The following is a 25,257-nucleotide window of genomic DNA, read 5'->3' as shown; positions in this document are numbered from 1 at the left end:
ACTTGAGACTTACTAGGTGCACACCACCTGGCCCCAGGAGGTCATGACCTTAGAGAGACTGAAACAGCATGTTCAGTTGCGTAAGTACTTAAGTGAACAGAAAGTGAAGTACCGAACTTAACCAAAAATGGAGTTTAGCCAGGGAAGTACAATGAAACAAGAGATGGGGCAAGGCTGAAAAGCTGAGTGCCACAATGAATCAGAGTCTAAGCTAGGTAATGAGGGACATGAAAAGGTAAAGAAGTAAAGACAAGTGACAGGATCAATGAATTCTGAGACTGGTCTCACTGTCACCCAGGATGAAGTGCAGTGGCCCAGTATCAGGTCACTGCAACCTCCCATGTTCAAGCAATCCTCTCACTTCAGCCTCCCAAGTAGCTGGGACTGTGGTCCAGATGGTAGTGCGCCACCACACCCGGTTAGTTTCTGTATTTTTTGTCAAGTCGGGGTTTGGCCATGTTGCCCAGGCTGTGGATCAATGAACTATAAATATCATTACTATAACCACCCACTGTAACTGTTTTATGTCTACATATCTGACGCCCCCTCCAGACTGAGGTCCTCCAAAGTGAAATGAGTGTCGCATCTTTTCCTAGTATCTGAGCATGTTGTTAGTTGGGTGGATGGATGCTTACCCATAGTGAAAGGGAAATTCCACACTCCCAAGTTCTGATATATTAATATAGAGTTGTTACTTCCTCATTGTTCTTTAATACCAATTCAAGTACAAAGTTGCAATGCTCCACCAAAATCTATGGTATAAATAAGCTGGGTGCAGTGACAGGCTACTCAGGATGACCACAGTACGCGATGATTGAGTCTGTGAATAGCCACTGCACTCCAGTCTGGGAAGCACTGCATGACTCTGTCTCTAAAAAATCATCATCTATGGTATAAACCAAGCCTTTGACAAGATGCTGAATTCCTACAGGGTTATATACAAGAACTGAACCAGAAAATGTACTAGATGTATCCCAGCTATGGTTAAGTTGGCTCTTACTAACACCTCAGTGACATAAAATCTTTGAATTTCCAAGCCTCTAACTATTTTACCTCCTTGCAGTAAACTAGCAGGACCCAAAACAGTCCTTGAGAATAGCAGGCAAAGAACGGGGAACACATATAAGTGACATTTTGTTTTTGTTTTTTTGAGACAGGGTCTCTGTCACCAAGGCTGGAGTACAGTGGCATGATCATAGCTCACTACAGCCTCAACCTCCTGGGGTCAAGTGTTCTTCCCACCTCCGCCTCCCAAGTAGCTGAGACTGCAGGTACACACCACCATGCCCAGCTAATTATTAAAAATTTTTTGTAGAGATGGACTCACCACGTTACCCAGGCTGGTCTTGAACCCCTGGGCTCAAGTGATCCGCCTGCCTTGGCCTCCCCAAGTACTGGGATTATAGGCATGAGCCACTGCGCCCAGCCTAAACTCTGCTTTATAAGCACAGACATAAACTCATGAGGATGGAGGGAAAAAATGCACAAAGAGCGTGTAAAATACGTTTTATTGTTCTTTAAAAGGGTTCAGGGTTTGGTTTTAAATCAGGCTGCACACCTTTCAAATCAATCTGACATCTCTATGTCAAACTGGCTTCAGCTAGCAATACTTCATTAAATCCAAAAGAAAAAAATTGCTTTAATTTTAATGAAAAAAAAAATCCAGTTTTAAGAACAATTAACATTAGTCTTTAAAACAAAATGAGGGCTAATGTTTCATGTTGCTTTATACATCCTTCTCCTCAATACAGAACCAGGAATGTAATTTTCCTAACTCAGGCAGGCACTGATACTGATGGACACTGCACGCGCACGCACGCGCACACACACACACACACACACACACACACGCCCTCCCCGCAAACAACAAAATTCAGAGTGTGTCAAAGGGAAAAGGTTTGTTATTGTATTGATCAAAACCCAGTGGAGTCAACACCATCTATCTTAGCAGGTATGCTGTTTTGATCTTGAGTCTATATTAATGGAATCTATTGTTGTGTTCTGAAATAAAGAATTTTGGATATACTATTATGTTTTAAAGTCCTATAAACAATTTCAAAAAGCATTATTTTGTTTTGTTTTCTGGGATGGGAGAGGAGAGAATCTACAGATTTGCATTTAGTTAAAAATCAAAACTCCAGCAATAGGAAATAGGCAGTTCACATAGCCGGCCAACATTTGAGGTATCATCAGTGTGAGACAAGGTCCCGGTCTGTTCCTACTGGCCTAGCTGACACTAACAAAATGGGAGGCTTATGGCTCTGCACAGCAAATTCCAGCAGGACAAGATGACTTTAAGCCTGTATTCAGAGCCTTAGAAGCAGGGCACTACTGAGTATGTAATATTTAGAGGAGAAAATAGTGCAAGAGCCCCTGATGGTGCCCCTCTACCTGCTTTGTCCATGCAGCCTGATCGTAACTGCCTTCCACAAAGGAGCAGAAAAACAGCTTTTCTAGATCAGTACGCTAAACCCAGCAAACAATCTGCAAAAATGGTACTACACCGCTTCACAAGCAACACAGTCCCTTCGCTACTCATTGGGTTGTGCGATGTCTCTCTTCTACCCTGTTATGGCCTGTGGACACATGCTCACTAGGCATCATTGTTGGTTTTAAACCAGGGATTTTTTTTTTTTTTTTTTTTTTTAATCTCAAAAGAACCTAGTAATAACAAGGCAATCAGTGGTTAAACTGAACTTTACACATAGGGGGCAGTTTGGAAAACACACACCACAAGCATTTCTCAAGTCGAAAATATGTGAATTTGCTGCTACTCCTTTGATGGTTCCTGAAAATTCAGAGTACAAGTCCTAAAATAAAAATTTTAAGCTACCAGCATTCTCTGATACTAGACAGAAAATCAGAGTAACGCTACAGCCCACAATTCTACAGGGTGTAGAAAGTACGCTCACTCCCTGGACATCTTTATTGATGGCCTGGAGTCCTCCCTTTTAGAAGACAAGTTTCTGGGATATCCACTTAGTTTCACTGGTTAGGGAAGAGAAGAATTTGACTCAGCTAAGTTGAGAAGAGACTCCTCTTAAAATGCCGACTTAATTTCCCCACTAATTTATCAAAATAAAAACAAAACAAAAGGCTCTTGGCTACTTTGCCTAGTATTAGATAGGGTTTTGAGGAAAAGAAACTAACATGAACACCCTTTCATCAGTAAAGACTAAAAACCACCTGGATCATATAATATATATATGTGTCACTGTTTTTTTTTTTTTTTTGGTGTTTTTTTTTTTTTTATCTAAAAGTGCCCAGGTGGGCTTAAGGCTGCCAGACTGCACGCACATCTACAGCAACAAGGGCTTCTATTCCATCTACAACTTGGATCAGGGGGAAAAGGGAGGTGTAGGAGAGAAAGGAAAAAAGAGGGGAAAAATATACCACCACCCCTCCCCCACAAAAAAAGGGAAAAAAATCCCACCACAGGGAGATCTAGTGCCAAGCATAATGGAAGAGTGTGCTCCCCAAAAAGATGGTTCTGCACAGGCTAATGTTCTGCTGGTTTTCCTTAGAGACCTATTTTGAAAAAGTTTAAAAAGACAGGAGACTTCAAAATAATTCAATCCTGGCAGAAATTCAAACTCCAAAACTAGGAGCAAAATCATCCTTCACTGAATTAATTCCTTTTCTCTTTCTCTTTTCTTAAACATTTTATTCATTTTATAGAGAGATTTCTTTTTTGTTTGCTTTTGTTCCAATCATTAGGAGAGTGGTTGAGGAGTACTGAATCCATCACTACTTTGATGACACAGGTAAGATTCCAGATTCACATTTCCAGGTACCAAGAGTTCCCTCTAAATGCCACAATCAAGTAAGCCTTCGTTTACATGTCTTTCTACTGAACACAGCAATGCCCATTGGTATCTCTGAAGCGTAATCGCATCTTAGGTCGGTATTTCTCCAAGTAAAGCAGCTGTTTGGAATTGAACGCTCCCCTTCTTTTTCTGAAAATACAAGAATGGCAAACTTTATCATGTAAAAAAAGGCTGTCTGATTCACTGAAATGCATTATTTACATCCGAAGGCCTTTCTAATTCCACACAGCTGAAAACCAGCGTACTTCCCATACTACAACACTTCTTAAAGAGATAAGTTGCAACGTGAACTTTCTAAGTCCTCCTAGAAGGAATAGAAGAATTTTTCTTGCTGACTATCATTATAGTCTATTAACCATTTAATAAAGATCAGAATAGTTTATCCAGCAACATCTGACTACATTCTTCCAATTAGATTGATGTATTCTTCAGATTAGAGTTGGTAGCAAGTTTTTAATTTAGGATGCTAAAAAATAATATTCAGATGAAGAAACAGGTTCAAGACATACACAGATAGCATTCCTTGAAATATGTTACCTTCCTAGCCGCTACCATATATTTCATGCTCTGTCGCAAATAGTCTTTTCTTTCGTTTTCTTTTTTTAAAGGAAGGGTCGAAAGGGAAAAGGCAAGACAAAAATTGTCAAAGAATTCTGCATAACAAAATAGCATGACTCGTTATTTCAGATCAATGTCAAGATCCTGCATCCTGATTTTGTCCCTGAATAGATCACTTAAGAGTCCCAGATGAGGCCAGGCGTGATGGCTCATGCCTATAATCCCAGCACTTTGGGAGGCCGAGGTGGGCAGATCATGAAGTCAGGAGATTGAGACCATCCTGGCCAACATGGTGAAACCCCCGTCTCTACTAAAAATATAAAAATTAGCTGGGCATGGTGGTGCGCACCTGTAGTCCCAGCTACCTGGGAGGCTGAGGCAGGAGAATCGCTTGAACCCAGGAGGCAGAGGCTACAGTGAGCCGAGATCGAGCCACGGCACTCCAGCCTGAGCAACAGAGCGAGACTCCATCTCAAAAACAAAAAAGAGTCCCAGGTGATTAACTGTTCCTCTACACGTTCTTCTTGCCTCCTCCTAATAGAGAATTGTATTTGGAAGGTATTTGGAATATATTAAAAGGGGCATTTTCGAGATTCCTAGATACTCAAACAATATACTGGACACAGTCTATAATGTCCAAATTAGAAAACTTTTTAAATCTGGAAACCAGCTGTACTGAGTCTCTATCACCTGCTCTAAATTTTTTACTTCTTCAAATAATACTTTAAGCCAAAAAAAGCAAATTATCCCATACTATAAATGAATATCGCTTCCATAATTCCTTCCTCATGCATGATCTTGCTTTCTGTGTTTCTGAACACAAAACTTCATACTCACTGTCTTATAAACTGAACCGCATCTTCGTACTTCATTCCACATTCAATCAAAGCAAGTGCAACCAGCACAGGTGCCCTGCAGAAAGAAACCCATATGTAAGTATTTGTAAGTCTTGGAATGAAGGATTTTAAAAAACCTGTAACTGCATATTACCAATGCAATACATGAGCTTTCTTTTTCCTGTATACTAAAGTAGCTGGTATCTGCCTAATATAGTAAATATATCTCATCATCATAAATTCTATGATTTTTTTTTTTTGGTGGTGGTGGGGGGGGGACAGACGGACAGGGTCTCGCTCTATCACCCAGGCCAGAATGCAGTGGCACAATCATGGCTCACTGCAACCTCGACCTCCCAAGACTCAGGTGGATCCTCTGGCCTCAGTCCCTCAAGTAGCTGGGACTATAGGTGCCCGCCACCATGCCCAGCTAATTTTTGTATTTTTAGTAGTTAGTAGAGATGGGGTTTCTCCATGTTACCCAGTCTGCTCTTGAACTCCTAGGCTCAAGCAATCTGCCTGCCTCCACCTCCCAAAGTGCTGGGATTACAGGTGTGAACCACAGTGCCCAGCCTGATTATCTACTTTTAGTAAAGCACAAAATTCTAAACCTTAAGAGATCTTCACTCTTTAAAACATCACATTATGTATCAAATTTTCTCATCACTAGATATTATCAAAAATCCTTCATTGGTCTTTAGCCATTATCACAGTAAAATAAATGGCCAAACATATTACGTATCTCCAGTGTGTCAGAATTTTCATTACCAATTGATTTTAATATTTCCTTATCAAATGCTAAAAAGGTGCTAGACTTTTTCAAGTAAATCCTTTTGATGAGCTAGGAAAATGCCCAAGAATTGATGACTAGGAAAAGTTCTATCTTTTTAAAAAATTTTAACAAAGGAAATGATGTTTTTATAAAGCCCAATACAGTGCACCAATTTTGGAATACCTAAAACTAGGATAGCTACTAGTTATAAAACTGTCAAGTCAAGTTACAACATTATCTTCAATGGTCAGTATAAGGACTAAAACTTCTAACCTTATGAACGAACAGTACCACACTACAAAAAAGGAAAATAGCAAACAAAAGGGCAGAGCAGAACTAACAGCCTGAGTCACCACCACCTTGAGGCAATGGCAGCCTACACTAATGTTCTGAGTCAAAGTGTGCATCCTAAATTGGCATTTAATCTGCCGTTGATGACAGCATTGCAACACCATTCCAAGCAATGCTCAGGGGAAAAGGTTTTAAGATCAAAGTCAATTCTTGCCCATACATCTCCTTTCAAGAGTTCAGATATCTGTTCTCTACCTATTAACTTCCCATTCATCTCAGTACAAAATTACCCATGTATAGATTCATCAAACTCTAAAATTATTTTAATTTTGTTGCCTATTTCAGTGACCTGAACTTTTTTTTTTTTTTTTGAGACGGAGTCTCGCTCTGTCGCCCAGGCTGGAGTGTAGTGGCGCGATCTCGGCTCACTGCAAGCTCCGCCTCCTGGGTTTACGCCATTCTCCTGCCTCAGCCTCCTGAGTAGCTGGGACTACAGGCGCCCGCCACTGCGCCCGGCTAATTTTTTGTATTTTTAGTAGAGACGGGGTTTCACCGTGGTCTCGATCTCCTGACCTTGTGATCCGCCCGCCTCGGCCTCCCAAAGTGCTGGGATTACAGGCGTGAGCCACCGCGCCCGGCCAGTGACCTGAACTTTTGATTACTTGAAATAGGGAGAAAAATAAAACACCCACTAAATCCAGGCTGGCATCAGAATCAGACAACCAGATGAAACGAACAGCCTATTCTGAGAAATCATTACACTAGTTTTTCTTCTCATTTCCTTTCCTTTCAGGTAATTTAATGTTACTTCGTATAATATATGCAAATACCTACCAAAGTGAAACTTTCAACTAACTTAGGCATGGTAATGAATTCAGACAAAAAGGGTAATAAGGGTAAGAGTTTACCTTCCCAATCCCGCAACACAATGCACTGCAACACAGCAACCTGGCTCTTCACGAAATTTGGTTTTTAACAGGTTTAACCAATCATCTACTATCTGATTAGGGGGTGGAGCTCCATCATCAAATGGCCAATCCTGAAAAGAAATCACTTTTTACATTAATTTGGTATCTTCTCCAAGATTAACATTCTAATATAAAATAGCTATGCAGAGTACACACGGCAGGCCTAACTGAACTAACCGCACTATATATACCTATTGTTAACACAATTCTGATCATTGCTGCAAAATGATCCAGGATTAAAATTAAAGTTTGCCAAATAAATTAGCCTTCTCAATGCAGTGTCACACACATCTAAATTTACAAAAACTTACAGAAATCTCTATCAGAGTCATAAGAGCTAGTGTTCTCCCAAATATGATATCTGAATATAGTAATTAGACATAATAGACAAAACTGTAATTAAAGACAAGACAAAGTAAGAGAGGACACAGCACATTTGTCAACATGATTTAAAAGACCACTCTGGCAAAGCATATCAACTGGTGTTTCATTGATCTCTACAGATAACTGAAGATTATAATTGAAGATAACTAAGTTATGACATCTTTAGAGAAAGGTTATCTGATAAGAAATCTCCAATAGTTAGTAAATCATAACAGAAACATACTACCATCTTTGTGCTTATTAAAAGGCAAGCAGCAATTATATATGTCCCCATTGAACAAGGACAGTGCTGCATGACAGGGTCCTGGGCAAATGGAGACCATTTTGTCAAGTATCCCTTTCTCTTTCTGTATTCACCTATTTGGGGGCTATCTTTCAATTAAGACTAATCCCACGAGCATTTACAGTACAGGCAGGGGTTTATCTTCCTCACTACTTAGCAAGAGGTCCTAAGAAACCAACACAAAAGGGGAGTGGAGGAGGGGGTCTGGGGGCTGACATTTTATAAGCCTTCCCTCCTCCCATCTAAGCTTCAAGGACAGAAATGCAAAAACAGTTAGGAATTTTTTTTAAAACATAAGGCTATTCTAATGAGATTGCATAAGGACACTTTAAGATACTAGAGGGGGAAAAAGAAAAAAGTGACAGAGCATTAAATTGATTCTGCATTCATTATTGGCACCACTAGAACACTTCATGTAGCCCATTAGCCATAACAGTACATGTTTGAGTTGACAACTACGACCCGTAATTAGACTGTCAGTGTTATTATAAATGGCACTAGAGTTTAACTGTAAATAGCAATAAAACCAGTACCTTAGTCAAGAGCTTACTTCCTCTAATACTCCCTAAAATGCACCTAGTTAAGAAACAACATAAAACATGCTTCACTTACTCATATAAGTAGTGTCTATTTTTAAAAAATCATTAATCATTTAGAAACATTTGACCCTCAAACTGATACAGCTAAAAACCCCATTAGTCTATTCCAATGTGTGTCTGGTTTGCAAGAGCATTCAAAGGATTGACAGGCCTTATTTGGGGATATCCTCTTACCATGAAATGTTCCAAAACCCTCTTCACCTAGCAAAAGTAGATTAACTCTTAAAATCTCTGTCTGGGAAAAGGAAATTCCAAGCCTAAGCTAAATGCCCTTGTTTTTTCAAGTGTAAGTTAAACCTTTCATTTTATCTGATCATAGCTATTTATTTATTTATTTGTTTGGGTTTATTTATTTTTTTAATGACTTCTTTTTCTCTGGGTAGATACCCAGTAGTGGGATTGCTGGATCAAATGATAGTTCTACTTTTAGTTCTTTAAGGAATCTCCACGCTGTTTTCTACAGTGGTTGTACTAGTTTACATTCCCACCAGCAGTGTAAAAGTGTTCCCTTTTCATGGCATCCCTGCCAACATCTATTTTTTTTTTTTTTTATTATGGCCATTCTTACAGGAGTAAGGCGGTATCATATTGTGCTTTTGATTTGCATTTCCCAGATCACAGCTATTTAAAACAAAACAAAAACCTAAATTTAAAGGCCTGGAATAAATCTTAGGCCTACCATTATCTTCTACAAACTAGTTCAAGTTCTTTAGTTCATTTCTATTTCACAAAGATATTTACCAACATTACTGACTCAAACAGACTATGGTCAATCCAGTCATTTTCTCACTACGCCATCTGTCAAAACAAGTTGATTTTTGTTCACTGGAGAACATATTCATAATGCAGCAAAATAAACTTGTATGCAGCTTATTTTCAGAAGTTTAAATTTTATTACTATTTTTTAAACACAGGGCTGCATTTGACACGTTTATACTCATTCCCAGTGATTTCCAGCAGTGGACAGTAAAGTCATTTAGAAATCTGACTGCAAGCAAATCATCACCATACCAAACTATTAAAACACACTATTGATTGACTGATTGATTGACAAGGTCTCTGTCACCCAAGCTGGAGCACAGCAGCACAATCACAGCTCACTGCAGCCTTGACCTCCCGGGTTCAGGTGATCCTCCCACCTCAGCCTCCCAAGTGCTGGGACTACAGGCGCATGCCCCCACGTCCAGCTAATTTTTGTATTTTTCAGAGAGAGAGGGTTTCACCATGTTGCCCCACTAGTGTTGGAACTCCTGGGCTCAAGTGATCCACCCACCTTGGAATCCCAGAGTGCTGGGAACAAGCATGAGCCACCACACAGGGCCCTAAAACATTTTTTTTTAAACACGTTTGGCTATTTAGTTTTTGTTTTCACCAAAATGGATATGAGGAAACTTTATGGATCAGATATGAGAGAAGTCCCTTACCAATAGGTCATTATTCTTTCTGCATCAACTGCCTTCCCAACCACTGACCAATAAAATAAAGACTACAGAACTACCTCTCAGTAAGAAGCAGGAACATAACCTTAAACCAGTATCTTCCTTATTACCTTCTTCTTACCTAACTACCTATATAAAATCTCCAGTTCTCTTCCTACTACATAACCTTCCCACAATCAAACCAACAGCCTAAAGACACCTAAAACTACAAGATCATTTCATTACATGCTCCTAAAAGCTGCTCCTACAACTTAGGGAAGAAAGAATAAAATGTTAACTAATCTGACACTCCCATTTGCTATAAGGAAACAGCCTATTTTGGTGCTAAAAAGGAACTTAATTTAAAATAACTCCAATCACTTTGTGCTCAAATTGAGCTAGGTAAGAAATCTAATCACCTAAAGCTCCTCAGAAACCTAACAAAAAGTATCAGAAACTATGTTGATTACTCTGGAACAAGATGCCTCCTACCTCTCCTCATCCTCTTATCCCACCTTTTTGCCCCCTACAAGTTATCCACAAAATATTAAGTAACTAATCTTGTACTTGCAAAGTGGCAGAGTTCCATATGGACTTAAGAATGTCTGATGGAAATTACTTTTGTTATATTCAAATTAGTAGCCAAGAAACAAAGCTAAATATTGCATTAATTTCCTAAAAAATAAAAATTGCAAATTTACATTTTGTTAAAATAGGAGCACTAAATTTTGTTTTTTATTAGTTGAAAATACTACGATTTTAGGCTTTAAGAGCACAAATGAACAAAACTGCCAATCTGTTAATCCAAAGGAATTTGAAAGATTGCTATCAATAACGTATTTTCCACTACAACCTTAAAAAATCCAAAAGTACTACTGCCAGGGTTTTTTTGTTTTTATTTTTGAGACAAGGTCTTACTCTGTCATCCAGGCTGGAGTGCAGTGGCATAATCAAGGCTCACAACAACCTTGACCTCCTGGGCTCAGGCGATACTCTCACCTCAGCCTCCCAAGTAGCTGGGACTACAGATGTGTGCCACCATGCCCACCTAATACCAAGTTTTAAATTTTTTTTTTTTTTTTTTTGAGATGGAGTTTCCTTCTGTCACCCAGGCTGAAGTGTGGTGGCGTGGCCACAGCTCACTGCAGTCTCAACCACCTGGGCTCAAGTGATTCCCTCACCTCAAAAACCCAAGTAGCTGGGACCACAGGTGTGCACCAACATGCCCCACCAGTTTTTTAATTATCTGTACAGATGAGACCTCACCACATTGCCCAGGCTGGTCTTGAACTCCTAGGTTCAAGTGATCTTCCCACAATATTGGGATTATAGGTGTAAGCCAGTGCACCTGGCTTAGTTTTATAAGTATTTATGTTTGAAAGATACAACTTGTTTGTCGTGAAAAAGTTAAAATACTACACACTCACTAGAACGTGGATTCCTTCTTTTTCAACTGGAGCTTTATCATATGTAGCATCACAAACTCGAACCAAAGTCGTCACTCCATACTTCTTAAGTTCCTTTAAAAAAAAAAAAAAAAATTATAATGGAACTTGTTTTTGAAACCTACAGCCAAAAACGTAGAAATGTACTATTATAGGCTGGGCACGGTGGTTCACACCTGTAATCTCAGCACTTTGGGAGGCCTGAGGCAGGCAGATCACAAGGTAAGGAGTTCGAGACAAGCCTGACCAAAATAGTGAAACCCGGCCTCTATTAAAAATACAAAAATCAGCTGGGCGTGGTGGCACCGGCCTGTAATCCCAGCTACTTAGGAGGCTGAGGCAGGACAATCGCTTCAACCCAGGAGGCAGATGTTGCAGTGAGCCGACATCGTGCCACTGCACTCCAGCCTGGGCGACAGAGAAAGACTCCGTCTCAAAAAAAAAAAAAAAACAAAAGAAATGTACTATTATAAATTGAAACAATGAGATATCATTTTTAGACAAAGATCAGAATTGTTCTCACTGTTGTTACACACTTAATGGACACTGATGAAATCTCAGTGGGAGTGTAAGACTCACCTTTCTAAAGGGCAATTTGGTAGCATAACACAAAAACTTACACAAAAGTTCACATACACTGCGACCTAAAAATTCTACTTCTGGGAGTTTATACAAAAGAAATAAAGACATATACAAAGATTTAGGTAACAGCATGTTCACCACAAACTGGAATGGTGAAAAATTAGAAACCACTAATTGTCCAAAAATAAGGGAATGATTAAAGAAGTATGGCACATCCATATAGTGAACACTATGACAGCTATAAAAACAATACCAAGGAAGATGGGGAAAGATTTTTAAAAATATATACTGTGATCCTATCTGTATGTGCATTTATGAATATACACAGATATATGCAGAGAAAAACATCTAGAAGCCAGTTATTAACAATTAAATGTTGTTAAATTTTTTGCTCATCTGTATCTTTTTATTTTTATGAAATAAACACTGCTTTTTTTAAAGAAATAAAATTCTGAAACCAGGAGAAAAAGTGGTATATTAAAAAGACAGCTAATGCAATTATAGCCAGAAGCCTTGCTCCTTCAAAACTCTCCCTATGGTGAATGCCTAACCCAATGACTACCTATCTTCAAGGGGCTACCAACATCTTTTTTATAGTTGCAGGACAGTGGCCTGTGCCACTTTTGAAGTCTATGGCCAAGGAATCCACAAGTTGAAAATAGTACCACACAATTCAGCCAGGCTTAAAGCTAACTGAACAATGTGAGGGCATACCAGGCCTAGAATCAACTTGTACACTGTGTATACAAAGTTAAGAAGCTCAGGGAATTATAAGTATAAATAAGCAGGCACAGTGATATTCTTTAAGAAGGGTCCATCATTTAGTTATTTAAAGTGTAAAATTATTTTAATTGCTAAAGGACTTCATTTTTCACAAAAAGGCCTTCTTATAATACACACTCAGGAAAGGTAGAAGTATTAAGTCAGGAATTTTTTAAATGTTTCAAAATACAAATAAAATCCCATTAAAATAAACTCTGTAATAGCCATTCATTGAAAAGCTGTGATAGAATTTTTTATGGTATTTGTGACCTTAAACAAGTCAAAACCTCTTGTGGTCTCAGTTTTGCCATCTATAAAATGAGAATCACTAGGAGTTCACCCACCTTTCTAAGTCTACTCCATAAATACAGCAAGAGAAATCATTTAAACTCAACAACCCAAGAATGATGAAAAAGCTTATGTTCTGGCCAGATGCAGTGTAATCCCAGCATTTTGGAAGGCCGAGGCGTGCGGATCACGTCAACGATCAAGACCATCCTGGCCAACATGGTGAAACTCCGTTTCTATTAAAAATACAAAAATTAGCTGGGTGTGGTGGCGCGTGCCTGTAGTCCCAGCTACTTGGGAGGCTGAGGCAGGAGAATAGCTTAAACCTGGGAGGCGCAGGTTGCAGTGAGCCAAGATCATGCCACTGCACTCCATCTCAAAAAAAAAAAGACTGGGCACAGTGGTTCACGCCTGTAATCCCAGTACTTTGGGAGGCTGAGGCGGCAGATCACAAGGTCAGGAGATCAAGACCATCCTGGCTAACATGGTGAAACCCTGTCTCTACTAGAAATACAAAAAATTAGCTGGGCGTGGTGGTGGGCACCTGCAGTCTCAGCTACTAGGGAGAGGCTGAGGCAGGCGAATGGCATGAACCCAGGAGGCGGAACTTGCAGTGAGCCGAGACTGCGCCACTGTACTCCAGCCTGGCAACAGAGCAAGACTCTGCCTCAAAAAAAAAAAAAAAGTTTACATTCAAATGTTTGCTCAAAGAAGTACAAAGAGATTTTTCTCCTACCAATAGAAAAAATATTAAGGATCTGACATAAAAATACTATCTCTACCACCTTTCCTTCCCCCAAGTTTCTGGACCCTTGTATATGATTATTACAACTAAGTAGTCTGGTGGTTGGTGTCTTTTCATCAAAGGTGGTTAGAATATCTGAAGTATGTACAGAATGGTTTTTAGTGTCAGACACCTAGGCAAGTACAGCAGTTCCACCACACTATGTGCCATTATGCAAATTACTAAATGGCTCTGAACCTGTTTCCTCATTGGTAAGAGGGAAATAATAATGGTATCTACACCTGATAGGGTTTTTGTATTTGTGACCTTAAGCACAAACATTGCTTGTTGCATAATGTGTAACACTGTTTATTATAATGCTGGGTGCATACTGTGTTCAAAAAATGTTATTTTTATGACTGAATGTTTGACCAAAAAAAACCTGTCAATAAATGTAGAAAGGACACAGAAAAAAACACTACTAGATACCTCTACAGTCCCCAAATTCCATAAATGTTCTTGAAAAAATCTGCTGTAACTAACCCAACCCAATTCAAACCAGGATTGGCAGGATGACCATCCATACTCCGAATACAGAAATAAATGGCTTTGTGCTAAGAGAATTTTTTAATGGGATTTTACCTAGAAATCAATCCAAAAAGTAGACCACGCTACAATCTTACCTCTGTGAACTTGTTGAGAGTAGCATTGGTAGGGTTGTGAGTTATCAGAAAACGCATGTTCTCATAGGAGATCTCCACAGGGGCTGGACGGTTCATTATGGCAAATAAAAAGTGTGAGCGTGCGTGTGAGTGTGATGGGGAGAGTGAAAAAAAAAAATCAATAAATCTTGAAATGTTTCACAGCAGAAAACATTAAAAAGACCACTAAAATGCCTATTATCAATCAGTGTTTTCTCTATTCAACTTGTTTATTCCTTATGAAGCTTCTTTCTTCAAGATAAGCAAAGTATTTAGAATCCACTTGAATCCAAATTCAATTTGGGCCTCAATTTCTGCAGATGGATACCTTCGGACTCCAAAAAATCCAACTACATACAAAACTTAAGCAGCCTTTACTACATTTAGGCACTAGTGAGACAAGTTAAAAGTGTAGGTCACTTTCCACTTGTTTACTTGATGCTTAATTTTACTGGAGTCATTAAAAGAAATATGTTTGCAATTAAAAAAAAGAAAGCCAACTATTTCTGAGGCCAGTCTCGGTGTCCAGGAGTCTTCAAGGCAATGTTAATTATGGCACATAGAACCTCCAAGCTCACTTGTCAGCGAAAACGCTGTGCTGAGCCTGGCAGAAGTCTGCCCTCACACTCAGAATCGCCATAAATGTGCAACGTATATTCCAACGAAAAACCTGGAGAAGAAAAGAATAAGTAAAATGAACTAGAGGCTGATGGCACAGTAAACACAAATGCCTGAAGTCAAAATACATTCTTTATAAGACCAAAGCAATGTGAAATGTCACCAATTATAAGTTGTTACCATCTATGAAGAATTGGATAAAGGGGTATTATCAAGAGTTTTAAAAATCAAAGACTCAAGCCAGGTGTGGTGGCTCATGCCTGTAATCCCAGCACTTTGGGAGGCTGAGGCGGGCAGATCACCTGAGGTCGGGAGTTCAAGACCAGCCTGGCCAACATGGAGAAACCCCGTCTCTACTAAAAATACAAAATCAGCCAGGCGTGGTGGCGCGTGACTGTAATCCCAGCTACTCGGGAGGCTGAGGCAGGAGAATTGCTTGAACCTGGGAGGTTGAGGTTGTGGTTGAGATGGGGGCCTTGCTATGTTGCCCAGGCTGGTCTCAAACTCCTGGGCTCAAGCGATCCTCCAGCTTTGGCCTCCTAAAGCACTGGGATTACAGGCCTCCGGAGCCACTGAGTCTAGCCCCACATATTTTTCAAGTTGCAATCTTCCATACAAGCATAATTTTTTTTCCAAATACCTGCTTGGATGTTTATCTCCAACTCTGTGACCTTAAAATAAGGTGGGAGAGTGGGTGGAGTTTATTAAAGTAACTACTCAAAGAACAATAGTTTGCATGCAATGCAGAGCAAAACACAAGGAAATTCTAACCTATTCGATTCCCTTTGGTTCAATGATGTTATCACTGCAAATGTGTGTCAGCTGAGTAAAGGCACTGAAAGACCTGCATTGTAGTGACAGCCAGGCTTAAAGGCTACAACTCCAGCATTAGGTTTTCCACCTAGTCTCCAGTGTGTGCCTGCTCAGCAAATAGAACAAGCTTTATCCCATCTTACTCCCCCAACTTCATTTTGGAAAGACCATTTCCAGGAATAAAGATAATTCATTATTAGATTTTCAATTCTTAATACTGAGAACCCAGCAAAGGAATTTCTGCCAAAAGAAACAGTATGTTCCAGCACTGTTAACAGACACATGATAAAAACAAGCTTCCGTTCCCTCCCCCTCCATCAAGAGTTCAACTACACATCAACAGTTACATTTTTGCACCTGTCAATTCAGATAAACTAATGTTAATTCCTGTGACACACTTAAGAATGCAAAGCAGTGTGTAAAAAATCATAACCTATCACAGCTAGAAAGTACTCAAAAGTTGCAGTACCCTATATTTTAACATAAATTCTGCGCATGTACACCATACAGGAAAATTCTCCTAAAGTTGTCTCTCTGGCATTAATTCTGCTCTGTCTACTTAAATAAGTTATTGTTTAAACTTACCAAGTGATGAAAGAGACTAGTTTACTTGACATATAACAGTGGTAAATTCAAATATACACCCAAATATTCTCTCTGCCATTTAATTTTATCATAAAACCTAAATTTTTTTTTTTTTTTTTTTTTGAGACGGAGTCTGGCTCTGTCGCCCAGGCTGGAGTGCAGTGGCCGGATCTCGGCTCACTGCAAGCTCTGCCTCCCGGGTTTACGCCATTCTCCTGCCTCAGTCTCTCAAGTAGCTGGGACTACAGGTGCCCACCACCTCGCGCGGCTAGTTTTTTGTATTTTTAGTAGAGACAGGGTTTCACCATGTTAGCCAGGATGGTCTCGATCTCCTGACCTCGTGATCCGCCCGTCTCGGCCTCCCAAAGTGCTGGGATTACAGGCTTGAGCCACCGCGCCCGGCCAAAACCTAACTTTTAAAATGTTGAATTTGGGACATTTCCATTTCCTAGGCAACATTTCCACTTTTAACAAAAGAATATAACTTCAATAAAGGATGAGAAAGGATAGTCTGTGACAGCGAAGTCCTTTTAAATTAAAAAAGGAGGGAGGTAAGGGATAAAAAAGAAAGAAGAAACTATCCAGAGGTTAGAAAGAATAAAACATCTGTATGAACTGATATGAAATGACAGCTAAAAGACACTAGTAAGTAAAAAGAGCACGGTACATGACAGTACGAACAGTGTGTTTAGAAATATTTGTGAGTACTGTATGCATTCATACGCACGGGATATCTGGAAGATTTACAAAGACAAGAGGTAACAGTGGTTTCCTGGGGTTGGGGCAGGGCCAGGAACACAGGACTGGAGGCTGGAAGTCAAGAGCATGATTTACTACATCCTAACGTATACCTTTTGAATTTTTTTAACTTTTCCCATGTACATATGGTATTACCTTTAAAAAAAAAAATTCTAGGGTGATAAGAACCCTATAATGATTTACAATCAAAGTACGTTCTTAAATAGTTCTATATCAAGGATTTAGAACTAGAAATACCATTTGACCCACCATCCCAAAGGATTATAATCATGCTGCTATAAAGACACATGCACACGGATGTTTACTGCGGCACTATTCACAATAGCAAAGACTTGTAACCAAACCAAATGTCCATCAATGATAGACTGGATTAAGAAAATGTGGCACATGTACACCATGGAACACTATGCAGCCATAAAAAAGGATGAGTTTCATGTCCTTTGTAGGGACATGGATGAAGCTGGAAACCATCATTCTCAGCAAACATATCGCAAGGACAAAAAACCAAACACCGCACGTTCTCATTCATAGGTGGGAATTGAACAATGAGAACACTTGGACACAGGAAGGGGAACATCACACACTGGGGCCTGCTGTGGGGTGGGGGGAGGGGGGAAGGATAATATTAGGAGATATACCTAATGTAACGTTAATGGGTGCAGCACACCAACATGGCACATGTACACATATGTAACAAACCTGCACGTTGTGCACATGTACTCTAGAACTTCGGGAGGCTGAGGCAGGAGAAAGGCGTAAACCCGGGAGGCGGAGCTTGCAGTTAGCCGAGATCAAGCCACTGCACTCCAGCCTGGGCGACAGAGTGAGACTCCGTCTCAAAAAAAAAAAAAAGTTCTATAATCATAGGATTAGAAAGAGGTTCCAGAGGGCTAGTCCTCTGTCCCAGGCAGGTCTGTACCTACACAATTCCATAAAGTGTTTTCTTCCCTGTTAAAGAGGCTAAATGGCCGGGCGCGGTGGCTCAAGCCTGTAATCCCAGCACTTTGGGAGGCCGAGACGGGCGGATCACGAGGTCAGGAGATCGAGACCATCCTGGCTAACACGGTGAAACCCCGTCTCTACTAAAAAAAATACAAAAAACTAGCCGGGCGAGGTGGCGGGCGCCTGTAGTCCCAGCTACTCGGGAGGCTGAGGCAGGAGAATGGCGTGAACCCAGGAGGCGGAGCTTGCAGTGAGCTGAGATCCGGCCACTGCACTCCAGCCTGGGCGACAGAGCGAGACTCCGTCTCAAAAAAAAAAAAAAAAAAAAAACAAAAAAAAAAGAGGCTAAATGAGTAAAATTCATGTCCTGCCTTGGCCAACTGTAATTCTAATTACAAATAAAGTTAATTTAGAGGCCAGGTGCAGTGGTTCACGACTATAATCTCAGCACTTTGGGAGGCCGAGGCGGGCGGATCACGAACACGGTCAGATTGAGACCATCCTGGCTAAATCGGTGAAACCCCGTCTCTACTAAAAATAAAAAAAAAAAAAAATTAGCCGGGTGTGGTGGCAGGTGCCTGTGGTCCCAGCTACTTGAGAGGCTGCGGCAGGAGAACCGAGGGAACCCGGTAGGCAGAGCTTGCAGTAAGCCGAGATCGCACCACTGCACTCTAGCCTGGGGGACAGAGTGAGACTCCATCTCAAAAAAAAAAAAAAAAAAAAAAAAAAAGGTGAATTTAGAGGTATAAGGGAATTTTATAAAAGCAGTCTCATTTAATTTAATCCAATCTTACTGGGCATCCTTTTAAAATTCCTATCAATCAGCCGAGCACAGTGGCTCATGCCTATAATCCCAGCACTTCAGGCAGGCCGAGGTGGGCGGATCACGAGGTCAGGAGATCGAGGCCATCCTGGCCCATCTCTACTAAAAATACAAAAATTAGCTAGGCGTGGCGGTGTGTGCCTGTAATCCCAGCTACTCAGGAGGCTGAGGCAGGAGAATCACTTGAACCCGGGAGGCAGAGGTTGCAGTGAGCTGAGATTGCGCCACTGTACTTCCAGCCTGGCAACAGAGCTAGACTCCGTTTCAAAAAATTTTAAAATATATATATATATATATATATATATATATCTCCTATCAATCCACTCACATCAAAATTTCTACTAAGAAATCATCTCTTTACATTTCCAAATTAAATGATACAATAAACCCTCTAATTTGGTGGGCTATGCCAGTATTCACCAAATTAAAACAGCACATTAAAATATAAAGGTACAATAAAAGAATTGTAGATTTAAGGGAATACAGTCTACAAGCAAAAGTCTAAAAAAAAACCAGTATGCATATATTTACTATGTTACTTTTCTTACCAGAAATTTTACAGGAAGTAATGCAAATTTGAGTCAGCTTGGTTTCCACAATCAGTCAACATGAAAGCCTAATAATGTAATATACAACTAGAACCTTGCAACAATTTTTTCCTAAAGCAAATTCCCTTCATGTCAATAGCTACTTTTATTTCCCCTTAAAATAAGTATAAAAAATCTAATCTGCCAACAGTAAATAATTTATCCTCCTGAAGAGCTAGGCATTTTCCTCAAATTCTTTCATTAATTCAAATATTTACAGAACATGTACTATGGGTCACATACTCTTACAGGTGCAAGAGCTGTAAGCAAAACAAAAATTTCTGTCGGGATGGATCTTAACTGGGCAGAAAAAAAGAAATAAAAATGTCACTGCTCTGGAGAAAAATTTGAAGTAGGGGAATTAGCAGTGCCAGAGGGAGGGGGGTTCCAATTTTAAATAAGGCTAACAGGAAAGGCCTCACTGAAAAAAGTGACTTTTTATCCAAGAGCTGAGTGTGTGAGCCAAACAGGTATTTGGGGAGCATTTTAGGCAGAGGATTAACTGCTGCAAAGGTTATGAGGTGGGGACAAGCTTAGAGTATGCTAGGAACAAGGGAACCAATACTACTGGAACAGAGAGGACAATGGAATGAATAGAGTCAGAGAAATAAAAGAGAGCCTTATAGGCCACTAAAAGCATTTGACTTTTATTCAGAGAATGAAGCCTCTCCAAATGAAGCCAATGAAGGGTTTCACTCAAGAGTGACAACTCAAAGCCATAAAAAATAATGAAATCATGTCCTTTGCAGCAACATGGATGCAGCTGAAGGCCATTATCCTAAGCAAATTAACGCAGGAACAGAAAACCAAATACCGCATGTTCTCACTTAAAAGTGGGAGCTAAACACTGAGTACACATAGACTCAAAGAGGGGAACAACAGACATTGGGGGCCACTTGAGGGTGGAGGATGGAGGGTGAGAGGAGGGTGGGGGTTGGAAAACTACTTATCAGGTACTGTGCTCGCTAGCTGGTGACGAGGTGACAAAATCGTTTGTACACCAACCTGAGCGACATTCAATTTACCCATGTGACAAACCTGCACATGTACACGCTGACCCTAACATAAAAGATGAAAAAGGAGGGAAAAAAAGAGTGACAACTTAGGTTTTACAAAGGATCACTCTATCTGCTATGTGGAGACATTACAAAAATTGTAAGGGTGGAAGCAAGGAGACTAGTAGAGATAATGGTAGCCTAGACCAGGGTAACAGCAGGAAGGAAGATATGAAGGGGTCAGTTTCAAGATATACTTTGATGTGGGATTTGTCCACAGACTGGATATAGAGTTTATGAAAAACAGTCAAGGCTCTGAGTAACTACAGAACTTGTGGAGTCTAACTTAACATTCAGAGACTACTCAGACAATAGAATGTAAAATCTTCTCAACCATCATAGTAGTAGGGAAATTCCTCTGTAAAATGCTACTGTACCTATTGTATTTTGACCACTTGGGGAAAAAAAGTGTCTGAAAACTTGTAAACTAAAAAAAAATCTCATCTTTACTAATTAAACACTCATCTTCTGATTAACTGGTCTCAAATTGAAAATTTATTAATCTCTTACGACCTACTGCCAAATCAAGTAGATAGAACAACAGTTCTATCTTTTTGTTTTTTTGGAGACGGAGTTTCGCTCTGTCGCCCAGGCTGGAGTGCAGTGGTGCGATCTCGGTTCACTGCAACCTCTGCCTCCGGAGTTCAAGCAATTATCCTGCCTCAGCCTCCCGAGCCTCCCGAGTTGCTGGGATTACAGGCGTGCACCACCACACCTGGCTAATTTTTGTATTTTTAGTAGAGACAGGGTTTCACCATGTTGGTCAGGCTGGTCTCGACCTCCTGACCTTGTGATCCGCTGGCCTCGGGCATCCCAAAGTGCTGGGATTACAGGTGTGAGCCACCGCGCTCTGCCAGAACAACAGTTCTATCTATCCTCTGCGCTACCTACCTTTGTTTGTCCCTCTACTGTTCCATTTACCAAACTAATATTGAATAATCTAGCTCCTTGAAACTTAGATTTAAATTAATATTAGTTTCCCTCCCTACTCACAACTACTACAGTCCTAGGAAGTTGATAAAGAGGTATCAATTCAATTCTACACAAATTAGAATCCAAAATGTCAGTGAATAAGCCAAAAACAAGATGCTTTTTTACTGTTAAAAAATATTTTTTGGCCGGGTGCGGTGGCTCATGCCGGTAATCCCAGCACTCTGGAAGGCCAAGATGGGTGGATCACCTGAGGTCAGGAGTTCGAGATGAGCCTAGCCAACATGGCAAAACCCTGTCTCTACTAAAAATACAAAAATTAGCCAGGCATGGCAGGTGCCTGTAGTCCCAGTTCAGGAGGCTGAGAAAGAAGAATTGCTTGAATCCGGGAGGCAGAGGTTGCAGTGAGCCAAGACCACGCCACTGTACTCCAGCCTGGGTGACACAGCAAAACTTCGTCTCAAAAAGAAAAAAAAAAATTTCATAGTTACTCCCTTGGTTATTCCCACTTTTCCACTTCCTCATTTAAGGAGGGAACTCGAGACTCAAGTTCCAGTACAGAAATCAATATTCAGTTCTATAAAAAGAAATCATGACCTTGATGGTGGGAAAATGTCTTAACATTTCAAAACCAGTAGAAGATACATGGCCAGCCACTCAGAAAGATAAGGGAAGCAATTAGTCAACAATCGCACCTGCTTCTGAGAACAGTGACAGTTATTCACTGAAGTCCTGTGGGCCCTGTTCCCACCAAAATGAAAAGGGAGTGGTTTTTAGATGTGCATGTACCCTAGTGATTAACAGTTGTACTTTTCTAGTAATTTTTACCTCTACAAATAACTAAAAGACAAAAATTGCATTAAATATTTTCAGGCCACACTTAAAAATATTTATTGTACTCCATTTTTCCTCTAAAGATTTGCAATTCTCAAAACGAATCTCTTGTCCCAAAATGGTATTTTTCCTTTCATAAATAAAATTTAAATGCAGGTTACCACCACTATGGCCAACGCTGACTTTCTCTTTAAAAAGTATTTGAATAGCACTGGTAATAACATTTAAAAATCCTAACAGCACAATCCTAATATTGAGTATTAATCTAATTGTTTTCAGTTAATCTTTTAAAAATTACATTAAATAGTTCTACTAAATGGATTCTATTCATCAATACTTTTGTGATAAAAGTATCATGGCTATCTTTTCTACGGGGTTTATGTTTAAAGACTTTATGTGCATTTTAAGGCTCCCAAGCCCCTTTAATATAAAGTTTAAACACATTCTTTTCCTAAATAACTTTGGTAGCCTTCTTAAGGATAGGAACTATCTCCAATTCAGTTGCTTCCCCAAAAAGTTAAATCCTAACATTTCTTTTCTTTCCTCCTCCTATCCTTCTTTCTTTAATCTCAAAAGGCTAATTTTCCCAGAGAACAACTTAAGTCTTAATCATTTTAATTTAGTTTCCAACATCACTATACATACATTAACCCAAGAACCACTGAATCAATAATTTCATTAATAATTTAAGATTCTGAACTTCAATTGTAATAAAGCAAATTCAGTAGTAAAAATCCAAAAAAACACCTGGATTCAGCCTGTCAACACCACATTGAAATGTTTTCTGAGTTATATCAGGACAGTCAGAATGACTGTAACAGCTGCAAGTTCCCTGAGGTTGCAAAATAGATACTTGGGAAAGGTTATTTGAATCACCTTTCAAAATAACCTACAGCACAGGAGTAGCATGCAAAGTAAAAACTTTCAGGCTACTGCTCACATTATTTCAAATATACTATATCTCAGAACTTAGTAGTCTATGGGTCAACTTAACTCTTTTCATTTCCCCATTTTGTCAAATGTACTGGGCATATTTAAAGGTCCTGTTCCAGCATTAACCCCCAAAGAGAGGGAGGGAAACTCTCTATGGACAAGACACAGAATAAAAACATCCCAAAATACATCTTGTCAGCATCAATTATTTTGTTTGAGCCCCAGAAATGTTTCTGCTGCTCAGGCACTCTGGTCCAAGTTTCCCCTATAACTGGGTAAGTTACACTTCACTTCCTCTCCTAAATTTGCTTTTTATAAATTACATTATAGTTCACAGACATATGTTTGTGTACTGGGTATAATACAAGATAAACAGTCAAGAATCCAAATCATTCTATTTGAAGCTGCTGGTGGCCTTTTAAAATGTACTGTCTATCCACTAATTGTCCAATAATGGCATACTTTCACAAAACACAGTAACATTACGATCTTTAAAAACCACACAGTGAAAGTAAATATTTCATACTACATATTAACGTGAAATAAAAATGGTGAAATAACTCTATAATGCCATGTCAAGGAGTTATTCTTTACTCACTAGCTTAGTTCAACATGGATTCACCTTCCTTTTCTTTCTAATTAAAGAATGTAAAATTCAATCTTTCTCGTCCTCTTCCTCCAAATGTTTACTGAGACGAGGGACAATATGTCACCTCTGAATTATACCAAAATGCAGCACAGCCAATCTTCGAACAAGCATTTGCAGAGACGTGTGTACATCATACAAACACTATCCAGGATCAAGCTCCTAGAAGAATCAACGTGGGTGAAAAACGCTTGATTGGTATTAAGTTTTCATATTAACACCATATATTTTAAAGATACAAAGTAAGCATGAGAAGAATGGAATAGGATTAAGGGTTCTGAAGAAAGGTAAAACTTTTATAATAGAAAACTGGTAAAAACAGTGAAGAACCATGGTAGTGTGACATGAGAAAGGGCTTAGTCTTTGGTTAGATAACTCTGGAGAAGCCTTGACCAGGCTGAGAATTTCAGACCAATTTAAATGCAATAAAAGCTCTTAGGAATTTAAAAGCAGAATAGTGGTAAAAAAAAGCAACTCTTTGCTCACTGAGACAGAGAGCAAATATTGCCGTATTTATGGGCCTCCTCTGATCTACTGAGCAAGCAGCTCCACAATCACCAAAAAGCTTAACAAAAATATTCTTTCAACTTACTAAATCGTAGTCAACAGATAATGAGTTTAACTAAATTCTACCCGTTGATGACCTCCAAATGAAGACCCCCATCTAAAAAAAAAAAATGAGAATACAGTCTGTGACTTATATTTAAAGTACTTTTCACCCAGAAAGACCAAATTTGCATAACTTAAACTAATCCACCAAAAGGAAACTTGTTTGTAACCACACATGTGGAATGAAAATAATGTCAGTAGAATCTATTGTTTCTCCATCATATCCTTCTCTAGTTGCTGACAAATCCTGCTGGTGACTCATATCCTTCTGCACTAACCAGTCTCTCCGTTCCCTAATGAAAGGCTTTTCACCAATAATGGAAAATACAATACATAACTATTTGTTCTGCTACTAAAAACAAATACAAATATGTGTACACAAATCCAATTTACAAATACTGTGGTGATACAACCTAGTGAATGTTTCCTGTAAAACAGTGGGGAAAATAAAAAGATGGTCAAATTTAAACAAAAACTAAAGGACAACTGGAAGAAAACAGACCTGATTGTGAATCTGAATTCCTGTCAAACAATACATTTAGTTAACAGCCAACATATCTGACCACTGCAGAAATAAAAATATAAAGTAATTTATCTGATCTGCTAAAACAAAAATATCATGTGTATATTTTATGCCAAAAGAATTAAAGTTTTGAGAAGAATAAAATTTCAAATAAAAAATACT

At 39.4% G+C, this 25,257-nt stretch overlaps 2 protein-coding genes across 4 annotated transcripts in view; both read right to left on the bottom strand.

Annotated features, from left to right (window-relative positions):
* Positions 1–3,238: 3,238 nt before the first annotated feature.
* The window catches only part of PTP4A2 (protein tyrosine phosphatase 4A2), a 27,836-nt gene continuing 5,817 nt past the window's right edge, over positions 3,239–25,257 (bottom strand). Inside the window, exons 1-5 of one of the 2 annotated variants that reach the window (XM_077976586.1) lie at positions 14,421–15,108; positions 11,364–11,456; positions 7,193–7,323; positions 5,223–5,297; positions 3,637–3,956 (exon numbers count right to left, since the gene is read on the bottom strand). In XM_077976586.1, the coding sequence (XP_077832712.1) occupies positions 3,848–3,956; positions 5,223–5,297; positions 7,193–7,323; positions 11,364–11,456; positions 14,421–14,516 (504 nt within the window). In that variant the 5' untranslated portion in view covers positions 14,517–15,108 and the 3' untranslated portion in view covers positions 3,637–3,847. Of the gene's footprint in view, positions 3,957–5,222; positions 5,298–7,192; positions 7,324–11,363; positions 11,457–14,420; positions 15,109–25,257 lie in introns of those variants that run through there. The other variant, NM_001266125.1, reaches the window with a different exon arrangement.
* LOC144334525 (uncharacterized) overlaps positions 14,555–25,257 on the bottom strand; it is a 24,082-nt gene continuing 13,379 nt past the window's right edge. Inside the window, exons 3-4 of one of the 2 annotated variants that reach the window (XM_077964773.1) lie at positions 17,182–17,264; positions 14,555–15,108 (exon numbers count right to left, since the gene is read on the bottom strand). In XM_077964773.1, the coding sequence (XP_077820899.1) occupies positions 15,013–15,108; positions 17,182–17,264 (179 nt within the window). In that variant the 3' untranslated portion in view covers positions 14,555–15,012. The remainder of the gene's footprint in view (positions 15,109–17,181; positions 17,265–25,257) is intronic. The other variant, XM_077964772.1, reaches the window with a different exon arrangement.

The sequence above is a fragment of the Macaca mulatta genome, chromosome 1 (genome assembly GCF_049350105.2).
Source record: "Macaca mulatta isolate MMU2019108-1 chromosome 1, T2T-MMU8v2.0, whole genome shotgun sequence".
NCBI classification, from domain to species: Eukaryota; Metazoa; Chordata; class Mammalia; order Primates; family Cercopithecidae; genus Macaca; species Macaca mulatta.
This window is presented reverse-complemented; position numbering and strand designations above follow the sequence as displayed.